The 16,747-nt window shown below is 40.6% G+C and overlaps 1 protein-coding gene across 4 annotated transcripts in view; it reads right to left on the bottom strand.

Annotated features, from left to right (window-relative positions):
* tbc1d1 (TBC1 (tre-2/USP6, BUB2, cdc16) domain family, member 1) overlaps positions 1-16,747 on the bottom strand; it is a 40,652-nt gene that overhangs the window by 11,382 nt on the left and 12,523 nt on the right. For 2 of the 4 annotated variants that reach the window (XM_035145751.2, XM_035145777.2), the window contains 13 exons: positions 13,915-14,505; positions 12,543-12,632; positions 12,355-12,459; positions 11,282-11,414; positions 9,989-10,080; positions 9,317-9,436; positions 8,934-9,059; positions 8,545-8,693; positions 7,871-8,134; positions 6,804-6,920; positions 6,522-6,635; positions 6,245-6,375; positions 1,441-1,641 (listed from right to left, as the gene is read on the bottom strand). In XM_035145751.2, coding sequence (XP_035001642.1) covers positions 1,441-1,641; positions 6,245-6,375; positions 6,522-6,635; positions 6,804-6,920; positions 7,871-8,134; positions 8,545-8,693; positions 8,934-9,059; positions 9,317-9,436; positions 9,989-10,080; positions 11,282-11,414; positions 12,355-12,459; positions 12,543-12,632; positions 13,915-14,505 — 2,233 coding nt within the window. The remainder of the gene's footprint in view (positions 1-1,440; positions 1,642-6,244; positions 6,376-6,521; positions 6,636-6,803; positions 6,921-7,870; positions 8,135-8,544; positions 8,694-8,933; positions 9,060-9,316; positions 9,437-9,988; positions 10,081-11,281; positions 11,415-12,354; positions 12,460-12,542; positions 12,633-13,914; positions 14,506-16,747) is intronic. The other 2 variants (XM_035145759.2, XM_035145767.2) reach the window with 2 other exon arrangements.

Raw genomic sequence — 16,747 nt, 5'->3', positions numbered from 1 at the left:
AGTGCTAAATCTCTCCGTTTCTCTCCCTCGCTGGTGCCGGAACACCCTGGTCAACCCACAACGGGGCAGGATACTCCACCCTGGAGCTGCAAAGATACACTCACACTGATGGAGGCGCGCGCACACACACTTACACAGCTGACCAATAAACCAGGCAAAAGTGAGAGAGATAAACTGATAGAATGGAGGACAGAGAGTTGTGCTCCACCCAGACAAATAACAGACAGAAAGGTGGAGCGCACACAGTGGGAGGAGTAAAACACAATTAAAACATAGACGACAAAGAAAGATGTCACACGCTTGAGATGTGAATGTTGTTGTGTACAATGTGAGCACAACAACTTATCACTATTCTTAATTGTGTGTGTGGGAGAGGCTGAATAGAGGGATTTTCTTACATCAATATTTAACAATATTCCCTCGATCCACACCCTACTGCAGAGGCATCATTTCTATCTGTGTGAGTGATGAAGTGTTGCGTGTGTGAATTAATGTTTTGTATAGAGTGCACATAGTTACGGGTGTGACGCATAGGTGTGTGTTGATTTGTGCCAACTAGGTCAGGACAGAGGTGGTGAACACACCCTTAGAAAACACACACGCACACACAACTATATATTATATAACCTTTTCATTTGTGGTGGGTAAAAATATTCAAAGACAGATAAACAGGTGTGTACTTGATTCCCTAACCTGTGTGTATGCACATCTGGAAAGGCAAGTTGGCCGAGATGAGATCAAAGAAAGACGTGCTCGGTTATTTAGCTTTTACAGAAACCAACTCATCATGTTTCTTCAACAGCGTTAGAAAGAGCTGGCAGCTGCTCTTGTTTTCATGGTGAAAGCCAAGAAATGCAGGCCAAGTTTACAAGAAATGGTACCAGTAAAATCTCTTGTGGCTCAATAAAATCAATGATAGTGTCTCGGGCAGCATGCTTTACCCTATAAACTCTGGATTATGTTTCTTTTACATTTTATGCAGACATTCTTAATTTAAGCTCACTCTGACATATTGGCTGTTCCATGTATTATAAGATGATCACAATTTGGTGCGGAGCTAATGTTTGTGTTAGTGTCCATAATAATGTGACATGACATTGTTCATTATAGTGAGTCAAGGAGGTTATGTTTTCATCTGTGTTTGTTTGTTAGCAAGATTACTGCAAATACTGCCATGGAACTTGGTGGAAGGATGCAGTATGGGTCAGGGGGAACCCATTGGATCAGGGGGCAAATGCAAGAATCTATTTATTTGTCACTACTCAAAGAATTAAATGGGTGAAAAATTTGGACATATATACAGTATATACATATATATATATAGACGTTGATATTTATGAGTGTGTGCAATTTTGTGCATATCCAAAGAAAAGTTAGTTTCTTTGGGGTGTAGGTTGTAGAGTCTGTATAGTAACAAAGCCCCTAATGCATCTGACTCACCCTGCAGTTTCTGGTTCTCTCTCTCCATCCTCTGCAGCAGGATTTGCTGCAGGATGGCCTTCGTCCACAGATCCCTGAGCTCCTCTTTGCTCCTCTTCGTCCTCTCCTCAGGCACCGCTCTCATGGACAAGTCGCCACTTCCTCCAACTCCCCCCGGGCCCATGCACACTCGACCACCATCGTGACAGGAGTCCCCCCGCTCTGACAGACACATTAGATTACACATTAGACACATTAGATTAGGTGAGATTATGCTACATTAGGTGTCCGTCGCTTCAGCAAAACAGACAATACAATAATTATATGGATAATACAGATATGATTTAACACATTTGGAAGCACGTTGTAGCTAGTTACAAAAAAATAAAATGAGAAATCTGATATGAAACAAATAGTATTCTAATTTTAGATTCACAGGTATGAAAAACAAATACTTGTCTGTATTACACTGCTGAATAAATAAAAAAAAAAAAATATATATATATATATATACATACACATACATACACAGACATAAAACTGATTAAATGGAAAAAGTTTTCAATTTAAAACAAAATGACAAAAATCTTCACTTTTACCAAATTTAAACTGTTTATAGTAGTTTCCATTAATTTATATTTTCATATTTTTTTTTCATTTGTAGACTAATTTACAAATGTATGTTTTAGTATCACAAAGGTAATTCAATCCCACAGCTTTGTGATTATGTGGAATGAACCTACATATGGTGATTGTTGGCACCATCACCAAGGTGGAAAATGAAAGACAAAAAAGAGGAAATGTTTATGGGGATGGAACTACAACAAATTTACTTTGGTATTTTCTGAGTCTCACATTGTCATCACAGCTTTACTTCAATTGGTGAAATGGACAAAATGAAGAACCCAATCTGAGCAGTTTCAGATCCGGACACAGAGCTCATCGACTGAGTTAAAACTGCAGACCTTTCCCTCGCTCTGTCAATCCCTCAGACAGTCATGCAAAATAAAAGGAAAATGCTAAACATAGATCTATTTGACACAGTTGGGTGCAACACACACACAAAGTAAAAAAAAGTGTTTTTGTGACTCCACCCAAAAGTACAGGGTGGATCCCAAACCTCAAAATACCCTGTGTTGTTTAGAGAAAGGACATAACAACTATCCAGATAGAGACATGCATGCACACACACACACACACGCACATTTTTTAAATATGTAAACAAAATCATACACTAGAAACGTTCAAAGACAAACCCACATACTTTACATCAACACATTACATATACACATACGCGTGCACACACACTTACACACAATGACGTGTATCTTCTTTGCTGGGCCTGATGGGGTTAACATTAATGTACTCCTTTGTGTGTGTGTCAGGGAGACTGTGAGGCATCTTGAAACCAGCAGAGTCACTAAACAAATATATGGCTCTTAAGTTAATAGAGACATGAAGACATACCAGACATGCATAACAAAGACTTACACAGAGAAAAGGTAAACGCTTTTAACAGAGTCATGCATCTGTTAGATAAACACAGACTGTTACGCTGCGTTAACGGAGACTTTGCTTTTAGGCGTGAAAAATGCACACACACTTGAACACACACGCACAAACTTATTCTGTGATCCTTGTGGGGACTCTCCACTGACTACTGTACATTGACTCCTTAACCCCATATCGTAACCATAACCAGATTCATTACTGTAAATGCTTAATCCCTCTCATCTCTCTCACACCCACACACACACACGCACGTATTTGTACAAAAGTGGCACAATCCACTCCCTAAGCAAACACTCCACCTTGGCAAGAACCGAGTCCCAGTGCGCACACAGACAACATGCAAAGAGGCTCAACAAGGCTGGCGCTTTCCTCTGGCGCTGTGTGTGTGTGGACTGTCAACATGACCTTGAGACACCACCACCCCCTCAAACACACACTCACACAAATGCACACAAGCGACACACCCATGACCTCATGCATGTAAGCACACACATAAAAGTACACACCCAACACCGCATCGCATTTAGGCAGCACGTAGCCCATCAGACTGACCTACTCCCTGGCAGTTGACTGTCGAAATAAACTTTAGGCGTAAAATGTTTTTTTTTTTTATTAAACAAGGACAATGCACAATAGATTTATCTAAAAATGAGAAGAGATGATTTATGCCAGATTTAGCTATCAGCTAACTTCCATCTGTTAATGATTAGGAGAGCGTGTTTAGCTGCTGTTCACCTGTTCCACTTGAATGGGTCATTTACACTTCTACACCCAAATAATCTGTGATCAAAAGGATATCCAGTGCAATAATGTATTCCTGTTTCATTTGACACAAAATCCAGAAGGGGTGTGTACAGGAGTGAATAAATTAATGTTAATGTTTATCAAGATGTAACTTAATCAATTCAAAACACTATCCCAGCCCTTATGAAGGTTGTAAAGTTGTTGCTGAAACTGCATCAGAGAGCTGATGATTGGATTAAATGGAAATGTTGCTGTGTGGCTGCAGTGTGTAGTTAAATCCATGATGATGGATTTGTAAATTTTAGGTTCTGGCACCCCTCAGTGGTAGCATAAGCATGGCTTTTAAAATTATGTAACAAATAGAGACGACTAAAACTCTTTGCTGATGCAGTTTTCTTGTGGTTTGACCTATTCTGTCATATTTTTAGGCACTTTACATTTTCTTTGTGTGATTTATCTATTGTACTTCAAAGTTAATATGGCAGCTACAAAATAAAAGTGAACAATACGAAGCAGCTTAGAGGTCCAAGCAACAGCCACCAGTGCAGGTGGATCCAACACCTTGTGACAGAAAGTGCTGCTGTTTACTTTTCTGGTTCGATGCAGGTTGACACTTGGCATTTCCTCGTTACTGTATCTTCAAGTCACTACTCAGTTCTTGAAATAACACACTCCTAACAAACACTCCTTATTCAAGGGCAGCAGTGGATATATATTGAGCTATGTATTTATATATATGCATAATGCTTTTCTGGTTGCGCACACCTTATATTCTTCCACAATGTGACACATTTCAAAAGGGCAAAAACCATGAAATTACAAGTAACAAATGATGTGTTCTTGGAATTCAGGTGGCTCAGACAGACACAAGATGCCCGACAAAAGTTGCAAAGAAAAATCACACAATCAAATATAATGACATAATGTTTGTCACTCAAACAAACTCTTTAACTCTGAAATCTGCCAACAGATTTGACTTTATTCTGCCAACAGATAACGGGCTGAGACCAGCTGACCCAAGGCAAAATGCAAATATGACTCAATAATGTCATTAATATGTTTACTGGTGAATTGTGGTTGCATAAGCAGTTTTCAATTACGTCCTTAATTTAAAACATTCATACGAAGTCCAGACATGTACGAGGTTTTAATTAAGTCTTGTTCACTGTATCATAAAGGCGTCACACTTGAATTACAACTGTCAACACTTCTACTGTCATACTACGCGCGCGCACACGCACACGCACACGCACACACACACATATAATTATCAATACATAGGATCTGAGGACATGCAAGCACAAGCATGATTCCCACTGTCTGCAGAGTCAGACAGTCACATACACACACCTGCATGGGCATATACTGAGACTGCCAATTGATTTATATCAGTAAATTGTAAAAACGCCCTTTTCATTTGTACTTCATCAATCTAAAATAGGGCTGTCAATCTGCAGACCAACAGAGTATTCTTACTCGCTCAAGGCATTCAAGCTTTTCCTTAAGCTTTCTTTCACTTCAGGTCATTTCAAAGCTCCAAGACAAGCACAAGATGCCACAGCAACTCATGTGCATATCAATCTGAAGTCTAAAATTTAGATGTAAAGGAACGTCATCAGCTAAGTGATTGTGATTAATCTTACCAAGGGACAGGAAATTAAATAGCCAATAAACATATCCTGTTTTGAATAACTTGTTGAGATTTTCTCAATTTCTTGAGAGTTCGAAAGTAAATTAGTTGTGGATTCAGATATTAAAGATCAGGGCTAGTGGGGAATAAACCAAACATTTCTGCCAGGAGGACGATGATAAGAGCCAATTCAAGTTCATACAGGAATGAAAGAGCTTTGGTAAATTAATAAATTCTCACGAACTTCCTCTTTTCTGAATAAACATGTACCATCACGTAAATGAAAGAGTGACACTAAGTGGAGAGGGTTTGTCACTGTACCTCTGTTGACACATGCGGATCTAGTGGGGATGTTTGACGAAGCCCATTTGAAGTGCTTTGCTCATGGTCTTTTATTGGAGAAGGTTATGAAGCATGCATGTATGCATTTGAGTACATGTGTTTACACGAGTGTCTTGACCTGGAACATCCTGAACTTCCTGAGGAGAAGACGTATTGTTAATTTCAACTGGAGCATGCAGAGTAATCCCTCTGCTTTGCTTGTAAAAGCTCTTACGCACACAGACACTTACACTCACCAAGTGCATTAAGCTGTTATTTTAGTTATTTTAGCAGGTAATTTAAAAGAGGCATGTGCAGTATTGTTTTGTAACAGTAAGCAAAAGGTCCATAACTCAGTGGGATTAAATAATATCATAGAATTAGTCACTGTATCAAACTCTTTCATGCACCTTCCTGTGCAATGTTGTGTCGGAATCAAGTGTTTTGTTTTCACCGTTTAGGATGTCAACTTTCTTTTTCCTAATAAGCCTGGATAATAATAATCATAATCATTTTGATCTATAAAGTATGTCAGTAGTAGTACAAAGGCAATACTAAGAATTTAGTATTTGGGATAAAAAAAAAGATGAATACACTTGTAAGAATGTGTGTTCTTACCGTTGGGGTCTGTGTTTTTCTGAGGTGTGGCGACCCGTAGAAAGATCTGCTGCCTCCATGAGTGGCGGTGTCGCAGAGGGCTTTCCCCCACCCCGCACGCTGCGGTTGGTGTAGAGAGAGCTGCAACGTCACTGAGAACACAAACACCCACAGAAGAGTTAACATGCACCATGATTAACCTTCAATCAGTCGGCCATACTGTAGGAAAGAAACACAAATTATTATTATGCTGGACACACTAACATGGCATGATTGTTTGGTGTACATGTGTATGTACCTGCTCTTTGGCTGAGGACAATCATTCTCTTGGACAGGGGCCAGAAATGGAAATTTCAGAAAGTTAGGGACAGAGGAGGAGGAGTGGAGACGAGCACGAAGACCAACCAAAGGGCTGAGATGGAGAGATGGAGGTGGAAAAAGGTGGCACAACACATGATGAAAAGAGAAACTTAGGGCCAATTCACGCAGACACATTTTGCATGAAAGAAATCAATTTGTGCCAACAGAGAAAACAGAGATGATGTATGGGCTGAACTGAGAACCAGAGCAGGATTCTCACCTTCTCTTAATGAGCCGGGCTCCAGAAGAAGGGGAGGAAGGGTGATGAGGGAGCAGAGCAGAGGAGGATGATGTGCAGGGAGCAACAGGAGGAAGGGTGGAGTTGGTTGAGGCATGTCTGAGGATCAGTGCAAATACAGTGAAAGGAAGAGAAAGAAAAAGTGCAAAGAAAGTCAAAGAAACTGAAAAAAAGCATGAAAACTAAAGAGGTGAAGAGAAAAAGCACAGAAAAGGGAAGAGAAAAGGTTTTGAAGGCAAAGCTTGGAGTTGGAGCATAAGTGAGCAGCTATTAGTTAGAATTTCAGCTGATTATCACAAACTAATAATAATCTGTAATGGTAGTTTATTGTATAAACTTCTAATGTTATTTGTCAGGAGATTTTTTAAGCAGACCAACAAGGGAGAAAAAGCAGAGATCAAATAAGTTGATACCCAAGATGTTAAGGCTCAAACACTTACATTAAGCTGGCTGTACACTCCTGTACACTGGCTGTAAGCTGGCTGTACACACTGGCTGTACACTCCTATATGTAGCTATAACTCCTATATAGTTACATAGTCACACACAAATTCCTGCTCATAGCCATTCGACATTGAACTACCGGGCTCATTTATGCTGCCATTACATACAAAAAGAGATATGTCCAATTCAAACGATGTAACTTTCACCATTTACGTTAGACGGTTGTTAAGCAGTGCTTCCACTAGAGGGCAGCGCAGAGTCAAGAGTTCATGACAACAACAAACATGACAACGGTGGAGGAGGTTGTGATAATATTCCTCTTAAGAAAGACGCAAAAGATGCTGTCTGTCCCTTTGCCCACATGAAGTAACATCACAGAAACTTTTCCCTAACTTCTCTTTTAAAGTTAACAGGATCTATCCCAACCCTAAAAAACACATCCTTAACAAAGCCACGTTGTGTCAACACCCTCTTAACCAGGAGGGAAAGAGGTTTGTGAAGTTGGACAGTGACATCAATCTATTCAAACCAACCAAGCTCAGGTGTAAGGTATCTTTGTTTGTGCTGTTGTAGACACACAATGTGGATACAAACATACTCCTTACTTGCTTTGGTGTGGCGTGTCAGTGCTGACAGAGTAGTGTCGTACGAGCTTGGGCTTGGTAGCGGCGGTGGCGTCCTGTGGAGTGTGATTTAGTGTGTGCACCGGTGAGTTCTCGAATCCTGAGGAGGGGGTTGGAGGGTGGCTGAAGGTGCTGGCCCGTCGACGGAAGCCCTGCGGCTGCTCATCACCAGGTAGAGAGGAGGAGGAGGGAGACACACGGAGAGAGGTGTCAAGGTGCTTCAGGTCCCCTGTTGAGTTGTGGCACCTGAAAAAAAATGACAAGGCAAGAGAGGGAGTAGAAATCAACAGTGTAGAAGTGATCTGGTGAATATAAGCTTAATGCAATCTCGTAAAAAAGTCAGAGAAAGACCAGGACAGCATTGCATAATTTAGGCACGACGTTGAGCCTAATTCTGTTCAGTTGTCACACCTCTGCATTTACTGTCTCTGTCTGGCAGCTTCCCTTGCAGCTACTCACCTGATCCAACTCACCACCAGGTAGTGAACAGTTGACTGCTCTGTAAGCAGATGTCAGGACCCTACTTACTAGTCCAGGCTGAGTGTGACCAGGCCTAATGACAAGACACCTGACGTCCAAGTCCAAGTAAAACAGGTGGAACTGCTCTGACCTGAGACATGAGTCAGTGTGTGGTAAGTGCATTCAGGTGTGTTTACCTGAGTGGGCTGGTGGGTGGTAGCGTGGAGGAGGACGATAAGGGGTCATCTAAGCAGAGCTGTTCCTGGCTGCTGTTGAAAGTAAAGATGGAGGAGCTACTGTCACTTCCTTCACTGTTGTCCCTGCTAATCCTGGCCTTGCTGCTCCCCTGTCAAGACCACACACACGCCAAGGTTAAGTACATTTATGCAGCTTTTACATGTAACCACAGACTACAAACCCGGATGCATTTTCATGCATTAACATTTACCACACCACCTTTTCTAAGTTTTAAGATGTAGTGGTAAATAAAATGTGTAAATAAAATCTACCATTTGCATGCAAGTAATTATAGCATTCCCTAACCACAAGCGCACACATGTGCAACCTTGTGCAACAAAACAAGTACCTTCCAGATGCCCTCCAGGGACTCAGTGAGAGAGCGCTTGGCTCGGCTCTTGAACTGTTCAAGTCGCTGCCGGCTGCTACTCTGCTGCTGCGCCTGCACAGGAGCTGGAGCTGCCTCCTCACACACCTACAAATACATGACAGAGAAATGAACAGACAGAAAAAGCATGGCAGTGACTGAGTTAGGGGCAGCCCACATAGTACAGATACATGGATATCTGTGTACATGGTAGACAAAAAAAAAAAGCCTTTTTCCATTTTTGTCTTTCCTAGTTGACACTTTTGAAGAGATGTAGGACATAATAGAAAAAGAGACAGGAAATGAGAAATATAAAGCAGAGAAACTACTGGTAGATCGTGTGAGTGTGTACGTGATATAGTTACTTGTTTGCTGCTGTCTCCAGGCAGTGTGTGCTGATGGCTCTTCTGTTTCTCCTCATACAGATTCCTCAGCCAGGCCATCACCAACTCATTCTCTTCCTGATCGCTCTTAGGACGAGCCCTCTGCAACACACACAAAAACAAACATTGGTAAAAGCTAATTCATATTTGTTTAACACTGGCAAATACTAAAGGTTGTTATAAAAATCAGTAAACCAACAAAACACTGAACACAAAAACAGCTTTGCTGCAGTGTTGTAGTTTGACGGCTTCACCAGCAGATGTCAGCTGAGTAATAGAGAAATACTCATGGGCATTCATCTCATCTTCTTTTACCACTTCTAATAAAGTCTACTTTTACTCTACAACAACATTGGGCAACAAATAATATCATTAGATCCAAATGTATTATCACTGTACAACTAATCCCATTGGTGCCTCTGTGAAGAAACAAAAAAGTGAAGTGAGCCAAAGACAGAGACACAAATTGGAGAAAATACTAAAATCTGAGGTGACAGACGAGAGACACGAGTCCCACATGAAAATCTTGTGATACCACAGTGTATCAGTCTTGAATGTACAACTTGCAAACTGACTGGTTTTCTTTTTCTACACTAGGAATTCACACCTTGTTCTTCAGGTGCACAGACAGAACAGACAGAACAGACGTATTACCATAGTGTTTTCAAACACCAATGCTTGCTCCTGATTGTCCAGAGAGGCCAGATGTCTCTGAAGCTCCAGCTTGGTTTTTGATGGTTGTAGACCTGAAAATGATGCAAATAAGGTTTTAAAATAAATTAAAAAGAAAAGGCTATTTTCACCACACAGTTGTTTGATATATAGTAAATGCATGTTTACAGGGCACTAGTTTCATTGTTTCATATGCATAACTATCTATCTAGCTGGTAACATTTTGTACTTCTATTTTTTGTGAGGATGTAAACACACAATTTCAACCTATTAACTTTGCCTCCTTTAGACCAGAGCCTTGTACACTAAAACATTTGTCCAATTACCATTATTGTCCATTATTTTAGTTATTATTATTATTTAAGTTATTTGCCAACTAAAATTAAACAAGGAACATTTCCAACAAAATGTGACTGCTAATTCATATAGACCAAAGATCAAACCAAACTGTTTGACTACAACTACAATGATAAATCTGTTGTATTTATATTTCCCGATATTTGCCTCAAGGGGCTTCACAATGTTTATAGCACATGACACCCTCTGTCTTTAGGCCCTTGAATCTGATAAGGAAAAAAATCCCCCCCTCCCAAAAAAACATTTAACAAGGGAGAAACCGGAGAAACCTCAAGGATATACAGTATATTCCCAAATGGAGAGACATGCAAAACTTTTCTAAATGCACAGCATAGCTGCTTGGTATCTTGTAACTTGAAAACCAGGAGATCTGAAATGACATGTATTCTGCCAGAGGGCTCTTTCATGAAGTTACTAAAGTTGTTTCTAAATCAGCACTTGAGCTGTTATGCAAGTCGGGCGGCTTCGTAATGTTTCTTGACTCAAGGTTTTGATATGTTGTTTGAGTAACCAGCTGACAACTGTGCTTCTTCACTGTCAAGACCACACTGCGACACAGACTCTATCTCTCCTTTCCTTTCTCTTATTCACCTCATCGGCATCAAGTTGCAGATCAAATTTATTGCATCGAGTATCTATAAAATGCTGTAGGTTCATCCTTTGGCCCCCATTTTAAAATAGTTAATCTCTTTACTGAATTTGAAGTGATAAGTCTCTAACATTAAGAGGACCAGTAAGGAAATACGATTTTGGCTTTATTGTGTTTTTATCCTTTGCAATTATATGGCGGGACTGAGTAACAACCATCTTGTATTTCATTTTACTGATGTCAAATAAATCTATCGAAACAGTTTGAAAATTATTTTATTCTTCCCTTTTTTTCACTTCTGTAGCATTATAGAGCCCAGAGACACTGACCTTCTATCCTCTCACAGAGCCTGTGGAGCTGCTGCATGGGGCAACTGTCACACTGCTGGCTCTGGGTCTTTGCACTCTGCTGCAGGGCTGCCACAGAGAACGCCTGCTTCAAAGTCAGCATGATCTCATCCACCTGAAAGAGCAGAAGAACATTCCCATATGTTTTTTCTTTCATCATACAACTTTCAGAAATTTGCCATTCATCAGTTTGCCTCCACCGGTATTTATTCGTTCTGTTACTGTGCCTAGAGCTCACCTTAATCAGGGTGCGTCTTTAATACAAGTGAGAAAGCTGGGTCTTTGTAGAATTAAACTGATAGAAGAATAAATGTATCACAATAAAGAGACTATGTCAAAATTAGATAGATATGCAGTTTTCTCTCCACAGGTTGTTTACTCTGGCAGCAGTGACCAGTGTCTCTCCATAGTAAAAGCTTATCACACTGTAACATTAGCTCATTACTACATAGTATAATATATCCATTTAATGATCAATGCTTTTTATCCACCCGACAGTCCATTAGGATCGTGTTGTCAGAGGTGCACCGTGACTCAGTGGAACAGAGCTGCCCTGAATCATGAGTCCGTAGCAGCATTTATTCTCCATTGATTGAAAACAAACATGGTGATGAATATGTAGCTTTGTGCATTGTGGCACTCAGATTTAAATCCTAAGTGTTCAATTAGACTGAGTGAGCTGATCTAATGTGAACAGGGAGTGTGAAGCACTGATAAGGAAATATAAGAGAACCGGTTAGAGTGAAAACACCATCTATCTATAAATGAAGGAATCTCTGTCTGTTCGCGTTTTTATTGTACTTACTAAGCTCTTTACTCAAAAACCAAGTCGTTTGAGGGCATTGATTTCAGAGACCAGTTTACAAATCTGAGGCCATGGACACACTGAATCCGACCAATGCAGGCGAAACAATAAGCTGTTATTTTAGGTGTATATAAGAGTAATAAAGAGTCATACATTTTACAGATTAAAAATACGCCTACCAGGTTTGTGCTTTGCCAACATTTTTTTTAAATTATGAATGCAGGTAAAAGTGCACATGACACCATCTCACCAGTGATTCGTCTGTACACTGGAAGACATAGCAAACAAAATGGCAGCTCCCTCCTTCCACCGTCTCTCTGCAAATGAAGCCAAAGTGATCCACGTGACGAATACCCTGGAAAGATGAACAATAGGGTTTTAAAATCACAAACAAATATGACAGTTATAGACAGTATGTAGAATCATGGTGCTTTATACCTGTGAGCAGAAGGAGATTTCTCTGAAACCCTTCTCTATGGCAACTTTCTTAGTGTCCGGACTGACCAAGAAGATCTGAGACCTGCCAACCTAAAACACAAAAGTGACACAGTTAGACTCTTTGAATGGACGTGTTTTAGTGCAGATGTGTCTTCGTAGGTGGTGTGTGTGGGGAGTTTTGTTTTATTTCAGCTCAAAAAGTACCTTGCACTTCAGAGCAGGGGATTTACTAATTCACACCATCATAAGAACATGAGTCACCATCACTCCTAAACCTCAACAAGGGATTCATAACAAGCAAGTCTGTTCAATCACAGCATAGGTATTCTCCTCTCAACAAGTTCCACTTCACTGTCCTTCAGTATCAAGTATGAGCTACATAATCGGACTCTGGAGGAAAAGAGCGATTTCATGCGTCTCTTCAAAGCCGTTGAGAAACAATGAGACACAGATGTCACCGGGGTGAGGTAATCCTGACTGCTATCTATGGCAGCAGCAGGATGTATCATCAGTGTCAGCAATGTCGCTGCTTGTATCTGCTGAGGGCCACAGCAAGAGGCACTGGTGGTTCCTGTGCCAGCAGTCACCATTTCCCGTCTGGAGGACAAACAGGAAAATCTCCGGTTGGCAGGAGGTCACCAGGGTCGACTGAAGGTCAACCTGAGGAGCGTGACCAGGCTCATTTTGAGCAGCAGTCAGCAGTCGCTCTTGCTGAGTCGTAAGGTGATTTTTGTTTTTTCTAGGCCTTGTTATTGAGGGAGTCCAAAATTGTGCTTGACTGCAATATAAATTACTCTTCTTATTTTCAACAGAGATGTCTGAGAGGACCATTGAGTGCGAGTTGGAAGAAGACCTTTCATCTAAAAAGCAGTGTTCTTTGTATCATTGCCTTTGTTTAAAATTTGGAGCAAACATTTTTAGTTTGATGTTACTTGATTTTAACCAGTAGTGAGCTCAGTAATTTTGTCTTGTTGATGTGTTGACAGAACCGTATTGTACAAGGAATATTGATCATGTTTTTAATGCCTTTCTACACTATATGACTTCATTTTCTAACATCTCTTATATGATGGGGAATATTTTTTTCTGATCAATATAGGCTTCAGATTGTCTCTCTAGCTGTATCATTTGTGAAGATGTCTTACAAAATGTGTTTTTTCAACCATATCTTTGTTGATCTTGACCTTTGACTGATCAGCTCCAAAAGCTTATCATTTGCACATACCCTCCAGAGTAATATTTATGCAGTTTGACCATTGGACCAAGCTTATCAGCACAAATAACCCTGCTGCACCATTCACACAATCATATTTTACTTCTCTAACTCACACATGTCAGCACAGTGTTTATAGAGTACATCTCTGAAAATTACCATGAACAGCATGGTCCTGTTCTCCTGCAGGCTGGTGGGCTGTACTTCAGCGGAGCGTGTAAGTGCATCAGTAGTGTTGGTGAGAGAAATCTCAGGTGAGAGTCCGTTCTCATCCAGGCCCTGTAGACTGGGAAAGCTGAGGTCTTGCTTGAACAAGACAGGCCGCTTGCCAGTAGTGGGGCTCCCAGTAGCGCCATTACCAACAGCACCACTCCCCAGTCCATTGGATTGGAAGTTTAATGCCCTCCTCAGCCCACCCACCAACCTCCCACCATTTTCTCCTTTATCGGTTGTCCCTGAGCCATGTAACTGGCTGAATTTCTCGATGCACTCATCGATAAGTGCGGGTGGAGCTTTCCTGTGAGCAACGCTCACACGGCCACAAAATAGCACCTCAAACTTTTTGGCAAAAGCTGTCGGAGACACGACTACAGTTGGTGCTGCGGAGGTTGACGATGTGGAGAGATGAGAAGAAGATGAATCTGAGGAATCACTGCCTCCGGTGGACGGTTTCTTGGAAACGGTGACGATATCATTGTTGCGTGCAGAGCTCTTGCCGGCCTGCCTCAACGTACTGATGATCTCAGGGACCTGGAGAGATAAAGAGAAGGAGACCTTGTCACAACTATAAAGAAACATTTTGTGATTCCATATCACAAAATGTACAAATAGGAACTGAGGAAGAAAACAGAGTGTGAGGGTGAGTGTGAATATGATCACATGAACATGGGACAAAAACATCTTGACAATATTGAGCTCAAAGTACATTTGTAACTTTAGGCTTGGAAACCCATGATCCCAAAACTGAAGTAAAGGTGAAACTACAATGATGCAGCAGCTGATCAGTCTTCACTGATTTAAAAAATTGATGGGGGAATTAGTTTAATTTTGTGACATTCACCTCCTCTGCCACTTCTGCCTGTGACTGTTTTTAAAATCCCTTTCACTACAGGAAGCAACGACAACCTCCAAGTGAGAAACCCACATGCTGAAAAGGCCATGTTTTGACAAAGATTTGGATTGTGCAATCACATCAACAACACGACAGTGATTGGTTTGACAAAATACAAACAAGCTTTTTTTCATGATAGCAGAATGATAATGGGTGCAGCCGGATCATTCCAGCTAAGTGAGACTAGGATACATGCAATAAATAAGCAGGACACATTAGTAGAGTGGACCACAGCTCTGCCTCTATGTCCCTCCAAACACTTTCTGTCAAAATGTAGCTGCTAGTTAAAAAAAAAGGAAAATGTCAAGTTGAAAACTTTGACTTTATTCTGAACAATTCAACAAACTCATTTCATTCATAAACTGTATTTTCAACTGCCATAACAGACTGACAAAAAATCCAAATATATAAAGAGTTCATTTTCTATTTTTTACTGAAAATGTACTGTTAAGTGGACAGACTAGAACAAATAATCCATAATTCTGCGCTCTCTCACTCACTCACAAGAAAAACACTCTTTCCATGACTAACACAGGATTTCCATGACCATTAAAGCAGTGGGCCAGTTTTAGACACAAACATACAATGGACTGACACAAATTTTAATAGTGCTTAAAAAAGGCTCGGAGAAAAGCAGTCAAGCTTAACCAAACCCAAAAATCTTCATAGAAACTTCTCACACCACACATAAAAATATTGTAATAAACCAGTTCTCCATTATGTGCTTAATGTGCTTCAAATAGTCAAAGAGAAAGAAATGTAACTAAATACACAATTTACAATCACAGTCAGCACTGACACATTCCACTTGGTTTGATATGAGACATTAACCACAATCATGGAATATGATAACAGGGACAAACAGAGCTCAGCCGAAGTACTCAAGAGAAAACCCACAGGGGCAAAACTTGCAAACTCCACACAGAAATGGAACCAGGAACCTTAATGCTAGGAGGCTAAAGGGGTAACCACTTTTCTTTCAACATGTATTTTTTTATAATGTCTTCATTGTCCTCTATGTAGCTCCAGAATGGAGAGTAAGAAAAGAAAAAACGTAAGAAGTTAGAATTAGTCTTAAAAGGAAGTTAGCATTCATGTTGGCCCATACTTATGTAGTACTATGAATAAGAAATATAATAATTTGTTGATCGTTCAGGAGGATAACGTTGTTATTAATACACACAACAGCTGCAGCAAACCACAACAACAACAACATAAGAATGACTGCAACACACTGTACGGTACACATGCTTCTGCTATTGTGGGCCGAGTTTTCTGACCAGACAAAGGAACAAAAAGGAGGAAGCAGACCAGCTAAGCAGAAGCAGGGATTGAGTCACACATCAGTGATGTCATTTATGTGGGATGCCTTAGCAGCTACTAAATCTGCCGTCACACTGACACACTTCCAGCCAGGTCCTGCTGTGTCTTGCCTCGGCATGAGGTGTGCTCACCTGTGCTCCTCTTCAAAAAAACAAGTCCTCCATTATCTGTAAGCTGCTCTGGATAAGTTTGTCAGATAAGTGTTAAAGATGGCCTTGACTGATGAAATGACATCCACCTCAAACAGCTATAACGTTGAAATGTTGCTTACATGTTAATGAAGTGTTAACAACAATCCGATGATTTGACCTCTGCTGCAGTTAAGGTTTGGCAAAGTTATAGTGGTAATTATGTGAGGTCACCAATCTCAACATACCACCAGACCTAAAGCTACAGTTTATTGCTGGAGGCCTCTTGGAACAGAGTCGTTCAGGCGTTGAATGTTTTCATAACCTGCTCTGTCTGCTTCACATCAGTAAATTTGTTTTGGAATTCTTTCAGTGGCATTATGTGGGGACATGACTCAACTCAACGAGACGTTGGTGCCGTGGGAGAAAA

The sequence above is a fragment of the Hippoglossus stenolepis genome, chromosome 2 (genome assembly GCF_022539355.2).
Source record: "Hippoglossus stenolepis isolate QCI-W04-F060 chromosome 2, HSTE1.2, whole genome shotgun sequence".
Lineage (NCBI taxonomy): Eukaryota > Metazoa > Chordata > Actinopteri > Pleuronectiformes > Pleuronectidae > Hippoglossus > Hippoglossus stenolepis.
The sequence above is the reverse complement of the archived record's forward strand: the minus strand, read 5'-3'. Positions and strand labels throughout refer to the sequence as shown.